At 46.8% G+C, this 14,985-nt stretch overlaps 1 protein-coding gene across 3 annotated transcripts; it reads left to right on the forward strand.

Annotated features, from left to right (window-relative positions):
- Positions 1 to 663: 663 nt before the first annotated feature.
- Positions 664 to 9,057, forward strand: PIMREG (PICALM interacting mitotic regulator). 3 transcript variants are annotated; one of them, XM_088657790.1, is made up of 6 exons: positions 664 to 810; positions 2,379 to 2,689; positions 3,163 to 3,482; positions 5,211 to 5,306; positions 6,735 to 6,792; positions 8,592 to 9,057. In XM_088657790.1, exons 1-5 carry the CDS (start codon positions 693 to 695, stop codon positions 6,763 to 6,765), a joined length of 876 nt encoding a protein of 291 aa, XP_088513916.1. In that variant the 5' UTR covers positions 664 to 692; the 3' UTR covers positions 6,766 to 6,792; positions 8,592 to 9,057. The 3 variants fall into 3 exon arrangements, with proteins under 3 accessions (XP_088513916.1, XP_088513915.1, XP_060139104.2); XM_088657789.1 differs by lacking the exon at positions 6,735 to 6,792; XM_060283121.2 differs by lacking the exon at positions 6,735 to 6,792 and having other exon boundaries at positions 702 to 810; positions 2,343 to 2,689.
- The last annotated feature ends 5,928 nt before the right edge of the window (positions 9,058 to 14,985 follow it).

A 14,985-nucleotide genomic window follows, 5' to 3' on the forward strand; every position in this document is an offset into this window, starting at 1 on the left:
TTTGTGTAGCGTTACCTGAGGCTGCATATCAGGGTTGCAATAGCAAGGTTGATCCAGTGCTTACACCACTGGTCCTGTTAGCTAGGGATGATGGGAATTGTAGTCCCAAACATCTGGAGGGCCGGAGTTTGCCTATGCCTGATGTATAAGCACTGAATGAATCAGCCTTGCTATTGCAACCCCGATGCTTGCCTATGCCGGTTATACATGTATATAGCCCCAATTTGCAAGCTCCCAAATTCCCAGGAAGCCACTGGCCTCCCGCTTGGAGAGCCTGCGGGGACAGGATCACTTTGCACGTGCTCAGAGGCGGTGCTGCGTTTAGTTGCGACTCTTATCTCCGGGACTCTCCGGAAAAATTGATGTCGAGGTTGGAGTCCCACTGGGTGTATATGTGGAGTATCAAGGAAGCTGCTCTGAGCACGTGCAGACTTGCAAGTCAGCGAATTTCAGATCAGAGCACATTTACGTGATATGGCCACGAAGCTTGCTGGTCTCCGAACATGTGCAGAGTGCCACGCTTTTGCCGCTTAAAAATCAGCCATAGCAGCGGTGAAATCAACAGACCTCACTGGTCAGGGTAATGCGTTTCAGATCAGAGACGCGGCCAGGAAGCTGGGGCGCATCCGAGCACGCATAGAAAGCCTCCCTTTAGGCTCCTGGCTCAAAACTCTGGCCCCGCCCCTTCTGCTATGGAGGCTGCCGAGTCCAGCCAATCTGAAGAGGGCGAGGAAGGGGCGGCGCCCGATTTGAAATCTTTTCAAGGACCCGCAAAAAGAGGACCAGATCTCCCAGCTGCAAGCGGCAGAGGTGAGTTTTTTTTTGGGGGGGGTGCTCTCTGGGGTCCGGCTGCAATTATTATTAGCCAGATGCATGCATGCAAATATCGGGGCATCATCTAGAGGCTCCCCCTTTGCACCCCCAGCAGGATGCGACGCGCCTTTCTTTATTTTATACGGAATAAATCGAGTTTTACATTCCTGCAGGGCGTGGGCGAGCAAAAGTATACAAACGAATAAAATACAAAACGATCAGGGACAGGCTCGAGTACACAAAACAAAACGTAGACTGGGCGTGTCCCCGCATACTCTTAAGCGTTGCAGGGAAAGCAAGATATTTGGAAATCGTTTTGCACGGCCATAGTAAAAATGGATAGCGCATTTATCCATTGTCCATTTATCCTCGAGTGCTCTTTCTGTCTGAGTATCTCTAGTTTTCAAGCCAGCGACCAGTGATGCTTGGAAATGCTATCCAGCTACATAGAGTTTTGAACACAAGAAGATCCTGCTGAATTAGGCCAATGACCCATTTACCGTAGTCCAGCCTCCTGTTCTCACAGTGGCCTACCAGATGCCTCTGCTGGGAAGCCCACAAGCAGGATCTGAACACAAGAGCCATCTCCCCTCCTGTGACAGGAACTGGGATTCAGAAGTATTGCTGCCTCTGACCGTGGAGGCAGAGCACAGACTCCCTGGCTAGGTAAAGGTAAAGGGACCCCTGACCATTAGGTCCAGTCGTGACTGACTCTCGTTTTACTGGCCGAGGGGTCATGTGGCCAGCATGACAAAGCTGCTTCTGGCAAACCAGAGCAGCACAGGGAAACGCTGTTTACTTTCCCGCCGGAGCGGTACCTATTTATCTACTTGCACTTTGACGTGCTTTTGAACTGCTAGGTTGGCAGGAGCTGGGACTGAGCAAAGGGAGCTCACCCCGTCGTGGGGATTCGAACCGCAGGCCTTCTGATTGGCAAGCCCTAGTCTCTGTGGTTTAACCCATAGCGCCACCCGCGTCCCGCTACCCTGGCTAATAGCCATCAATAGCCCTCTCCTCCTCCACGAATTTGTCCAATCCTTTTTTAAAGCCATCTAGGTCAGTGGCCTCACTGCCTCCTGCGGGAGAGAGTTCCACAGTTTACCTATCTGTCTAACATTCATCTTCATTGAATAGCCCTGAGTTCTACTGTTATGAGAGAGGGAGAAAAAGACTTCTCAATCCACTCTCTCCATGCCATGCTTTCTTTTAAAAGCATTTATCACATTGCCTCTTAACTCGGCTTTTCTCTAAACTAAAAATCCCAAATGATGCAACTTTTCCTCATAAGGGAATCGCTTGATTGCCCTTTTCTTTCTTTCTTTCCCATCTCTACAATAGATATAAAGCTAGATCAATTCTCCTATATTCTGCTTACCATTCCCCTGCCCTAGTAAACACAAAGTTAAATCTCCTGATGGGAATTTGACCGATCCCTCTTGAATAATCCTGGGGGTTAGCAACTGACACTAAATGCCTGCCTTTGTTCTCCCCTCCCCTCCCTGTAACCCTTTTGTGATCTTATGGACTAGAAACCTGAGTGGGCTTATTTACAATACTTTACTTAGGGGAGCCTGACACAAGGAAAGGGAAGATGGCACCTGTGTTTCAGAGTGTGGTGGGGTCTGCTGTGGGCTGGCGAAATCACAAGATCCTGCCTGACCTAGAGGAAAGTCCGCTTCCAGACAGGTTCAGGAAGAAGTCTTCTCGCAACATGACAGCCATGAGGATGTCTCTGCGGAAGCGGATGCCTTTAAAAGAAGTGGAGGTGAACTTTGACGAGAATCCGACCTGGGAGAGCCTGGAGGCCAAGGAGAAGAGACAGAACTTGCGGACGCTTACGAGGACAGCTAAGAGCGCCTTTGGGACAGTGTCGCAGGTATGAGTGGCTGCAATGGGCAGGTATTCAAAGGAAGTTCAGATCCAGCTACTGTAATGCTAATTCAGCTTCCCAGAAGCGGTTTACAAAAAAATAAAACACAACAATGACATTATCACTAAAGCATTACTGGTGACAATAACATAAGACTTTTGAAACATTAAAATAACAGTAGACTAAAAATGGATCAAATCTCGCATCGACTTTTAAAGCCTTGTCTAAACAAAAATGATTTTAACAGGTGCTGAAAAAAGTACAGGGATATCAACAGGCAGTGAGTTCCAAATTGCCATGTTAGAATATCAAGTTCTTACAAATGTTTATGTGGCTTCTGTAAATGGTTCTGTAAACTTGTGCAGATTGAAGCAGTCAAGTGGGAAAGGTGATCTTGTTGCAGTAGCATGTTTTCTACCCCTGCATCCCAGAGCCTAAATCCCAGACACTGCCTTAAATACTTTTTTCCCCTATTTCAGAAAATCCAGAAAAGCTGTCAAGGCCCCACACGGTCACTAGTCTCCTCCTGGAACAAAGCTTCTGTGGGTGGCGGCAGCAGCAGGGAATCTGCAAAAACCCAAAACAGGCCGCCCTGGACCCCTCGCCGCAAGAGCGACCGGCTTGCCACTGTCTCGACCCCGACATCCGACACCAGGATTGTGTCCCCATCTGGCAAGAGATCCCCCTTTCAACCTGGCTCCTGCCGACTTAAAAAAGAGCTCCTCCCTCTCCGGAGATCCATGAGGGCTGCAGCCTTGAGAAGCCCATATGGTTCTCCTGCGTCTGTCCGGCAAAGGAGGCAAGTAGAAAAGTTTGCCAGCAACAGCTTAGGAGGAAGGAATTGAGGGTTGGAGCCTTTCTTATTTTCAGGCTCAAAAGGTGTTTCCAGTGAGGCTGATGTTTTGATTGATCAGCTCTGTGCCTGGGCATCTCTTCCGCATGCCAAAGTTCCTGGTTACAGATCCTGGCCCCTCCATGTAAATTGCAGGCTGGGAGAAACCTCTTCTTTGCTTGGAAATATAAGGCCACTCCATATGTGAGATCTATGTCAGCCTTTCCAGCAAAGAGGGAGAAACCTTCCAGGGGCCACATAGCAATTGTGGGCAGGGCCAGAGTTATTCCAGGGACTGCAATGTTTCCTGAGGTCAGGGAGCAGGGTTTTTCCCCATCTGTGTCTGGATACAGGTGGATGCCATTTTGATTCAAGATGGTGGACTGATCCTTTAAAAACTGCAGTGATTTTATGGTGTCTTTCAACTCCTGAGCAACGAGGCTGCTTGTATTGAATAAGAATAATAGATTAAGAGCATAAGATACATCTGAATCAGGCCAATGGCCCATCTAGCCCAGGAAGGAAGTTTCATAGTATGCATTAACTGATTTAATGCTGAATTTTAAATTGTTGTAACCCACTCTGACACCTGCTGATGAAAGGCGGGGGATAAATTTAATTAACAACAACAACAATAATAGATAGAGCAAAAGATGTTACTCTTAACTTTGCAGAGTATGCTACATTCCTGCCACGGAGAACTCTGAGACTTCTGTACATACACAGCCTCTCTCTCTCTCTGTCTGTCTGTCTGTCTCTCTGTTCTGGTTCACCCATTCAAAGGAATGTCTGTTATGTTCTGCAGGGGCTACTCCTGCTGATGGTCCTTGCCTGAATTCCCCCATAGCGTTAATCCTAGGGGCTCAACCTGGCTTAAGAGAGGTCAGTTTGAAGTGCTCTATAGATAAATCTATATATTTTGGAAAGTTGCTTTCCTGTCCACTGTGCCTTTGCACACCTCTGATGATATCATCAATGCTTCTTGAGATCAAAGAGCCAGGCTTTCACCTGTATTTTGGATACAATTGGGTGCCCATCTTAATTCAAGATGGCAGACTGGAACTTTTCAAAATGACACTGAATTTATGGTTTCTTGGAATTCCCAAGCAATGAGGCCGCTAGAATTAAATACTGTACAGTGGTACCTCTACTTACAAATAACTCTACTTACAAGTTTTTCTACTTACAAATGGAGCTCCATCCGCCATCTTGGATGCGGTTTAGATAGGATTTTTTCTACTTATGAATTTTTAGATAGGGTTGCTTCGACTTACGAATTTTTTCTCCCAATGCATTCCTATGGGATTCGACTTACAAATTTTTTCGACTTACAAATGTGTGTTCGGAACGCATTTAATTCATAAGTAGAGGTACCACTGTATTTTTTCATGTAGGAGACTAGGTTTTTTCCCTAAAAAATAATGTCAAAAAATTAGGGGGTGTCTTATGCATGGATACATCTCCCCCCCCCATTTTTCTTAAATCTGAGTCCCCCAAAATAGGGGGTGTCTTATACATGGGGACGTCTTATAGACGGGAAAATATGGTAAATAATAATGGACCGGGTTAGGACAAGTCCCCAGTCTCTCGCTCAAGAACGTACCTGCTTGCTCCTGTGCCGAACTGCAGGCTTAGGAAACAGCAGCCCGTCTGTGCCCTGATTAATGATCCTCCTTCATTCTCTCTCCATTGCAGACAATTTGATTGCAACCTGGAGCTGGTCTCCACCGGCATTCGCCGGTTGAAGCGTCTCTCTCAGGCCTTCAACGACATCATCGTCCAAGAAGAGAGGTGAGCCCATTGTGTGGGGTGGGGCTTCTTCCTCCCTTTGGCCAGGCTGCCTGCAGGCGGGGCTGTAGTTGCCTTAACCCTGCCCGGGGGGGGGGGAAGAGTGCATTTCTTGAAGGGTACGTCATAAATTGTGTTCAGATCCTCCTGGTCCAATGTGCTTTTGCAGATGGAGGCTATTTATTTCTTCAGCGAGAGAAATTGCCCCTTAGTAAAAATAAAAGTCTCTTAAGTGGTTTGCATAATAGTATGCAGCAGTCATTAAAAAAAAAATCCTACATTATTGAAAACAGGCTTTAAAGACAGCAGACAATAACATTATCAATATGTTTTTATGGGCATCCAAAGCAGTAGGTTGTATTCTACTTGGAATAAACCCGTTGACATGAACAGACCTAAGCTAGTCCTGCACTGCTGAGGACTGGACTAGAAGAACCTTTGTATCCCTTCCAACTCTACAATTCTATGATGCTAGGCATGCCAGTTAATTTCAATGGCTCTACAGTACTCTGAATACGACTGATACAGCTGACTGCAACAAAGCTAATGATAATTGGCAAGGAGTTGCCACCCCTAGTTGCACCAAACATTTAAAGCCATGGCTTCCCCCAAAGAACCCTGAGAACTATAGTTTGTTGAGGGTGCTGGGTGGCCTCTAATCCCCTCCCATCGTGCTACAATTCCCAGAGTTCCCCGGGAAGAGAGATTTACCACTTTGGGAATTGTAGTTCTGGGAGAGGAATAGAGGTTTCTCAACACCCTCAACAAACTACAGTTCCCAGGCTTCTTTGGGGGAAGCTATGGCTGTTCCCTGGGGATGCGGGTGGCACTGTGGGTTAAACCACAGAGCCTAGGGCTTGCCGATCAGAAGGTAAGCGGTTCGAATCCCCACAACTGGGTGAGCTCCTGTTGCTCGGTCCCTACTCCTGCCAACCTAGCAGTTTGAAAGCACGTCAAAAGTGCAAGTAGATAAATAGGTACCGCTCCGGTGGGAAGGTAAACGGTAAACTTTTAAAACTTCTTTTCCATTTAGAGTTGTTGTTGTTGTTGCTGTTGCTGTTGCTGTTGCTTTTTAAGCTGGATGGCACACCTACGAGGGATGTTGTTGCCATAGATATTTCCTTCCTGCACTTGCAGGGAGCTGGAGGACTGGGTGACCTTTCTGGTCCTGTCCAAGCCCACAACTCTATGATTTTATTCGTTGCCAATCCAGAGGAATGGAAAGAAGGTGGTGGCAATGGGGATGGATGGCAGGTGGTGGAGCTCAGGAGCTTGGCTCTTAACTTTCTGTCCCGAGATATTCTAGAGGGCAGCCCGTTGCTGACCAAGGCTCTAGCGGCATCAAAACGGAACCACCTATGAGCCAGTTGACAATCTCATACCTTTTCAGCTTGTAAACCCTTTGTTCCTAATATTCTCTCCATCTACTAGCGATATGAGAGATTCTCTCATTTCTAACTGAAGAGAAAAAAAAAACACAAACGCCCAGGTAAAAATGTGTTCTTTTTGTATTTGCTTGGAATATTCTCTAACACACCCGTTTCCTGCATGAAGAACACCAGCTTTTTAAAGATAGATGTGCATGCTGAATTAAAGCCCTCCTCGGAAGCTTTACCCCCTGTTTTTCTATGACAGCTACCCCCCCCCCCAAATAATACCAGCCTCCCTTAAAGTGTGCCAAAATGGAATCTTTTATGTGTTTGCAAATGATTTGGGTGGGTACATGGGTGTCAAGCAGCTGAACAAGGGAAGGCCAGTGCATTTCTTCTGGGTTACATCTACAGAAATCTAATGTCCAGTTTATGGGAAGTCATGGTACCACTCTATTCTGCCTTAGTCAGACCCCCACCTGGAGTCCTGGGTCCAGCTCTGGGCACCCCAGTTTAAGAAGGATATTGCAATGCTGGAAGGTGTGCAGAGGAGGGCGAGCAAGACGATTAAGGGCTAGGAAACCATGCCTTATGAGGAATGGTTGAGGGAGTTGGGTGTGTTTAGCCTGGAGAAGAGGAGACTGAGAGGTCTCATGATAGCTACCTTCAAATATCTGAAGGGCTGTCCCATGGAAGATGGAGCGGCTTATTTTCTGCTGCTCTGGAGGTAGGGTAGGGCTCAAACCAATGGCATCATGTTACAAGAAAGGATATACCGACTGAAAGTGAGGAAGAACTTTCTGACAGCAAGAACTGTTCCACAGGTGGTGGACTCTCCTTCCTAGGAGGTTTTTAAGCAGAAGTTGGATGGGCATCTGTCATGGGCGATTTACTGTAGTTGAGATTCCTGCATTGCAGGGGGTTGGGCTAGATCAGGCACCCCCAAACTCGGCCCTCCAGATGTTTTGGGACTACAGCTCCCATCATCCCTAGCTAACAGGACCAGTGGTCAGGGATGGTGGGAATTGTAGTCTCAATACATTTGGAGGGTGAGTTTGGGGATGCCTGGGCTAGATGATGCTTGGGGTCCCTTCCCACTTCTGTGCTTCTATGAAATGACAAGGAAGGAGATTCCGACTAAACATCAGGAAGGACTTTCTGATGGTAGCATAGCTGCCAAGTCTCCCGTATTCCCCGGGAAACCCCTGTTTTTCCGGCTGCCCCCAGCCGAAAAAACGGATTTTTTTGTTTCCCCCCGGTTTATTCTGGTGCGGCGGCCATTTTGGAACAGGGCAGAGCAGGATCAAAAGTCGCTTCTGAGCATGCTCCGCCCAGTTCCAAAATGGCGGCAGCACTACTTCCGGTCTGCTACTTCCGGTCCAGTCCCTTATTTCTCAGGCCGGAACTTGGCAGGTATGGATGGGAGGAGCTGTTCGACAGTGGAACAGACTCCCTGGGAAGGTGATGGACTCTCCCCTTGGAGGTTTTTAAACGGATGGTCATCTGCCATGGATGAGACTCCTGCATAGCAGGGGGTGGAGCTACATTGCCCTTGGTGTCCCAACTCTACGATTCTGTGAAATGTGGCACCGCATCACCAACCGTGGCCTGCCCTCAGTCAGCCTGCACTGGCTTGCCTTCTAACTTACAACCATCCAACCAACCCAGGGAGTGCTGGCCCTGGCTGTCAGCTTCCATCCACACCAAACATTTAATGTGCTACAATGCTCCTTTAATGCTTGATGTTTTAATTTGCTGGAAGCTGCCCAGGGTGGCTGTGGCAGCCCAGTCAGGTGGGCGGCATATATTCCTTGGGATGTGTCTGCCCTGTCTTCACCGATCTACGGTAACTTGGAAGTCCTTTCTGTCTCCAACTCGATGTGATATGTTCTTAACACACTTTTCTCCTTCTCTGCAGAGATCAAGCCATTGTCAACTACTACCAGGTGATGGCGCAGAACTTGCGGGCTGCCCAGGTGCGGTCCCGAAACCTCTCCCAGTCTTCGCTCAGGAAGCGGGTGGCCAAACTGCGCTGGGAGCTCAGCAGCTGGGCTGAGAATAACTTAAAATAGCATTAATCTTGGAGAATATGAAGGGTGTGTGTGTGTGTGTGTGCGCGCGTGTGTGTTTATCTTACTTTTTTAAATAGTGGGTTTTTTGTATTCTACTCTGAATAAGCTTCTGTTTTAAAAAAATGCACACTAATTTTTGTAGCGTCTCAGTGAAACTACATGGATTTTTCTTCCTGTATATGTGAACTTCTGTGCTAAAACCGATCCTATTTATGGCATTAAGTCAAGCTTAACCAACCTGAATCTTATCTCTCTTTTATTTGAAGGCTGAGGTGTAAGTGTATCAATGAATAAAAGGAAATAAAGCTACAATGCTGGCTTGGTTAATCGCTGGAAAGCAGGGATGAAGGACGTTGTGGTTCCTTACAGATGTTGCTGAACTACAACTCCCAGCAGCCAGCACTGCCAGTGATGAGGAATGATGGGAGTTGGAGTCCAGTAACATCAGGAGGGCACCAGGTTGGCAAAGGCTCATCTAAGCCCAACTTTAGCTTTTTATATTAGGAAGACTTTACCATTAGCTGGGGGTGTCTGGGTTATCTGTATAGCAACCCCCCCCCCAAGCTAACTTGAAGGAGGCCCAAGGAAGAAACGTAAAATGTGGTGCAGCTTCCTGGTAATTTTGAGCTTTAATTTAAAAGAGAAACACCAAGCTTCTAGTCCTTATGCATGAAAGGAGTTGGCTGAAAAGGTTTTGACAACACACAACAAAATCTTGGGCCTTTGAAAACTTACGGTATTTGGCATCCCTCTAGTTTTGAGTGAGGGGGTCTTCAGTCCACCCACCCTCTGTCATTCCTAGTCAAAAGCTAATAAATTTGCAAAAAACAGATTATTTGTATAATTTACTTGTGGAGTGGGGAGTTGGGTCCCTTTTTTAATTTTTTGCTTAGCAGAGATGTCACATAATGCCACACTTATCAATTGCTACATATTGCTGCTATCTGCTCCCGCTTGCTCCTCTCCTAATTTGGGGAATGCTGAGAATTAATCTAACTTTTGGTGACTCCTCTGCAACTTTCCCAGTCATTCCTGGCTGCTGGCTCAGGGCACAAAATGATGCAACAAGAACTGTCCACAGTCCTCTCGATGGGCAAATTGCAAAGACGACAGTCATTTCCAGAACCAGTGCTTAACGTCCTTATTGTGTGTGGTGTTGATTTTTGTAGATAATAATTAATGAGTGTAGATTATTTGTGGAAGTCACAATCACACGGGCTTTCACAGGGATATTTCCAGCCCTGGAATGCAAATTAACACCCTCAAGGGAGCAAACTTTTCCCAGGGCCTCACCAAGAGCCATTCTTGCATCAATCTTCAATCTTGAAAAAACCCCATCCTTCTAGTGACTGCTTTAATTTTTTAAAATTGTTTTTAGACCACCTTTTTATCCATGGGGGTGGCAGACAGAGTTTGCCCCCCCTTTAATACTGTTTTTATTTTCATGCTACAGAAGATAAATTTTGAGAAAACAATTGTTACAACAGTAGACAACAAGCAACTTGTCCTGATAAAATTTTACACACTTTTATCATGCCATGTTTGCCCCTCTTCGTTTAATCCCCCCAACAACCCTGTGAGGTAGGTTAGGCTGAGAGGTCGTGGCTGACCCAAAGTCACTCAGTGAGAGCTTCATGGCTGAGTGAGGGATTTGAACCCTGGTCTCTCCCAGTTTCTAGTCCAACAATCTAGCCGTTCTACCACACACGTGCATTTTGAATGCAAACTCACATTGGGCTCTGCATCTTGATTTGGGACTCAATTAACCTCTGAAGACCAATTGCAGCTGATAAAATGAGTTATGGGAACCAGATGCACTCTGTCAGTGGGCTGTCCTAAGCAGGCTCCAGATTTTAAACAGAGTGTCCCATTTCCTGATTTAATTTTCTAACTTGTGCCTGATCAGAGCATAGGGTTGCCAGACTCAATAGTAGACAGGACTTCTGTGCCTTTAATTGCCCTGCTCTCTTTTGAGTTTGGAAACCTTAAAGAGAAACCAGCAGACCCTTTGCTTGGAAATTAAACAAAGGGTCTGCTGGTTTCTCTTTAAGGTTTCCAGACTCAAAAGAGCAGGGCAATTAAAGGCACAGAAGTCCTGTCCTCTATTGAGTCTGGCAATCCTATCAGAGCAAGCCATTATCTCTCCCTGCTGCACGGCTGAGTACTGGAAAAGAAGCAAAGTTTCTTTTTGCTGAAGAAAAATTGAGCTGCTTAAACATCAGTGGCCCCTGGCAACTCATTGAGGCTTCTCAGGGTTGGATAACCTCAGATGCCACAGGGGAAAGTTGCCCTTTAAAGAAACTGGTTGGGATCCAACATTCAAAACAAAGCTTTTCTCTTTAAAGTGTGTCTCCTTTTCATCTTCCGTGGGTCCCCCTTTGTCTAGAAGGATTTTAGCTTAAGCAATAGTTGAGCTGTTGGTGACTGAAGGTGGTGCCACAGTGGTCAAAGTGCTGGGCTTAGAACCTTGGAGACCTGGGTTCAAATTGCCACTCTTCTAAAACTGAGGAGGAATTTTCTAAAGAGGGGATGCTGCTGCTTGTTCGCTGCTTCCAGGGGAGGTCCTCCAGGGATAGGCAGTAGGCTTTAAAATGCTTTGAGGACAAAGTACATTTCCAGTCCCAACGGTTCTGAAGAAAGAGCAGATTTAAGCAGAAAACTGCCTTGTGCAATTTTCCAGTTTAACAAAAAGATAAGAACAAGAAAGAAGCCTAGCCCTCCTTTGGCTTCCAAACAAACCCAAAAGTATAAAGTGTTTAAATTGGCAGTACTGTGGGATTTGATTTTACTTACCTTTGTGGATATTTGTATAACATGTTGGAAAAGGTTTGTTTGATTCTGACAAAGTGATGTAAGAGGAAACAAACTATTGTATTTTTATTGTGTATTTTATTTTTGGAACAAAATAAAGTTTTTTTAAAAAAAGAAAAGAAAAGAAAACTGCCTTGTGCTGTGTCCATGCTGCTCAGCATTCCTGACATGGACTGGCCGAAATTCTGCATGCGAGGCAGGTGCTATACCATTGAGCAATGGTTGTTCTTCCCCAGATTCCTTGGTTTCTGTGTAGGCCAACATGACAACAAAGTTTGGTTCTGTAAAGGAGGGAACTTCAGGGGCCCATGCAGCAAACCTCTGCTCTGTGAAACTCCGCCGCCACCAATCTTTAATTCTTCCTCCCATTTTTCCTTCTGGCTCTGTTAAAGCTTGCCTATTCTTTCTCCTGGCTAACTTTCTGGTCAGAAGGACAAATGAAAGGGTTCCATTTCAATGCTGAAGGACTGCTTCAAAGGGATAGTCCCTCTGGCATAACCCTAATTCTTACATCTAAAAAAAAATGTAGTATAAATACCGACAACTGGGAAACACTGGCCCGCGAGCGCTCCAATTGGAGAACAGCCTTTACCAAAGGTGTCATGGACTTTGAAGATACTCAAACTCAGGCCGAAAGGGAGAAACATGCTAAGAGGAAGGCACGTTTGGCAAACCCTCACCGCGATCAACTCCTACCCGGTAACCTATGTCCCCACTGTGGAAGGACTTGTGGATCCAGAATTGGCCTCAATAGTCACGGACTCACTGTTAAAACCGTGTTTACTCGGCTACGAGTGATCGCCAAAAAAGAAAGAAGAAGAGTTCTTGGTATGAAAATATAACCTTATGCCAGGAAGCTGCACCTGAAAATCCCCTTCAGATGAACTTTGTTCAGAGGGGTTTTTAAGATGCAACTTCCAGGCATAAAGCTATTGTTTAATTACACAATGAGCAACGGGCATTCTTAAGGAGACCAGCCCTTTGTTGAAGTCCTTCAGCACACAAACAGCTTCTATCTGCCTCATAATGTTCTCTAAGGTGCTACTGGAAGGATTCTTTTTATTTTGTTTCAGCCAGTGGTCAATGAGTCAAGAAGCAGAACAAACCATTCTGTACAATGGGTGGGGAACATCTACCACCCTCCCAGATGTTGCTAGACTCCAACTCCCATCATCCCTCACCATTGGTGATGCTATAATAGGTATCTAGTGCGAAACATGGTGCTCTGCTCAACAGACCCAGAATCTGACCACCAGGGATCTTTTCGAAAGGGTATTAAGCAAATTTGTCATGGCGCTGTGGGTTAAATCACAGAGCCTAGGGCTTGCTAATCAGAAGGTTGGCGGTTCGAATCCCTGCGACGGGGTGAGCTCCCGTTGCTCGGTCCCAGCTGCTGCCAACCTAGCAGTTCGAAAGCACGTCAAAATGCAAGTAGATAAATAGGTACCGCTACAGCGGGAAGGTAAATAAACGGTGTTTCCATGTGCTGCTCTGGTTCGCCAGAAGCGGCTTTGTCATGCTGGCCACATGACCTGGAAGCTGTACTCCGGCTCCCTCGGCCAATAATGCGGGATGAACGCGCAACCCCAGAGTCGGTCACGACTGGACCTAATGGTCAGGGGTCCCTTTACCTTTACCTACCGGCATGTCTGTCAAGGTCTAATAGTGCTGAGATCTCAATGGAAACTCCATATCCAGAGGCAGTCTACCGTTTGGTGCCAGATACAATAGAACAGGGGTGGAAAATGAAGCACCCTCCAGAAGTTGCTGTAAGGGTTATAGGGAGCATTTGAATTCCATGTTACAACAGCTCCACTGGCTATTGGTCTGTTTGTAGGCACAATTCAAATATTGGTCATGAAAGTCTTATACAGCTTCGGTCCTGGCTATCTGAAGGACGCTATTCTCTCCTGTGAACCCGCCCAGGCTCTGAGGTCCTTGAGGGACGCCCTTCTCTCTCTCTCTCTCTCTCTCTCTCTCTCTCTCTCTCTCTCTCTCTCTCTCTCTCTCTCTCTCTCTATATATATATATATAAATTCTATTAGAGTTTAATTACTTTTTATCTATTCTATTTTATATGTTTTTAGCCTTCTGTATTTTATCGATGCGGTTTTAATTTTTGTAAGCTGCTTTGATTCCTGAACTGAGAAAAAGGCAGGATTTCCTACTACTACTACTACTACTATATCCATCAACCCTAACCACTGGTCCTGCTGACTGCTGAGGCTGCTGGGAGCTGGCATCCATCAACATCTACACCAGAAGACCACAGATGTCCACCACGTCACCTGCCTAAGTTTGCCGCAAGAGAATAACATTACGAGTAGCCTTGGTCTTGTGCTGCTTGCCTTGGTTTAACGCAGAGGTTTTCAACCTTTTTGTGTCCACGACTCCCTTGACCAACTACATTCCTTCTGTGGCACCCCATGAGGGGCTTAGGAGCCCAGTTATGTCACCCCTTTCCTGCAGAGCTGGCTGCCTCTCACCCATTTTCAAACACCCTCCCTTGTGGAGTGCTCCATCAGCTTCCTCTCCTCTCCCCACTCCTTGGGAGTCCTCTGGGCAGCTGCTGCTGCTGCTGCCCCCCCCCCCCCGGTCTCTGAACTGCCCCCTTAACCCTAAAGAGAGATGCATCCTCACACCGCCTCACAGGGGCCTGGGAAGAGGATGCCCCCAGCCTTAATGGCCCAACAGAGACTGGCCAAAGGTGAACATGAGACCAGCACCTTACCTTGGGAGGCACCAGCAGGTGCTGCTGGGCCTGCAAGGTGGAAAGGCTCCCATTTAGCTTTGGGCACTCAGCTCCCAGGTAGACCTTGCACACAACAAGGACAAGAAAGCCCTAAACGGCCTCGGTCCAGTATACCTGAAGGAGCGTCTCCACCCCCATTGTTCTGCCCGGACATTGAGGTCCAGGACCGAGGGCCTTCTGGCGGTTCCCTCGCTGCGAGAAGCCAAGTTACAGAGAACCAAGGCAGAGGGCCTTCTCGGTAGTGGCACCCACCCTGTGGAACGCCCTCCCACCAGATGTCAAAGAGGAAAACAACTACAGTACAGTACCAGACTTTTAGAAGATATCTGAAGGCAGCCCTGTTCAGGGAGGCTTTTAATGTTTAATAGATTATTGTGTTTTATTTTTCTGTTGGAAGCCGCCCAGAGTGGCTGGGGAAACCCAGCCAGATGGGCGGGGTATAAAAAATAATAAATTATTATTATTATTATTATTATTATTATTATTATTATTATTATTATTATTAGAAAGGCCAGTACAGTGCCTGCCTGTCCAGCCTCCCACTTATCTGTCAATTCCCAACGGCAAGGGCTGGCAGACTGGCTGGCTGGGCTCTCTCGCCCGCTTGCTTGCTTACTCCAAGGGCTGCCTCAGCTCCTGGCAACCAGCACCGCCTGGCTAGCCCCAGAGGTACCATT

The sequence above is a fragment of the Zootoca vivipara genome, chromosome 14 (assembly GCF_965207765.1).
Source record: "Zootoca vivipara chromosome 14, rZooViv2.hap1.1, whole genome shotgun sequence".
Taxonomy (NCBI): Eukaryota; Metazoa; Chordata; class Lepidosauria; order Squamata; family Lacertidae; genus Zootoca; species Zootoca vivipara.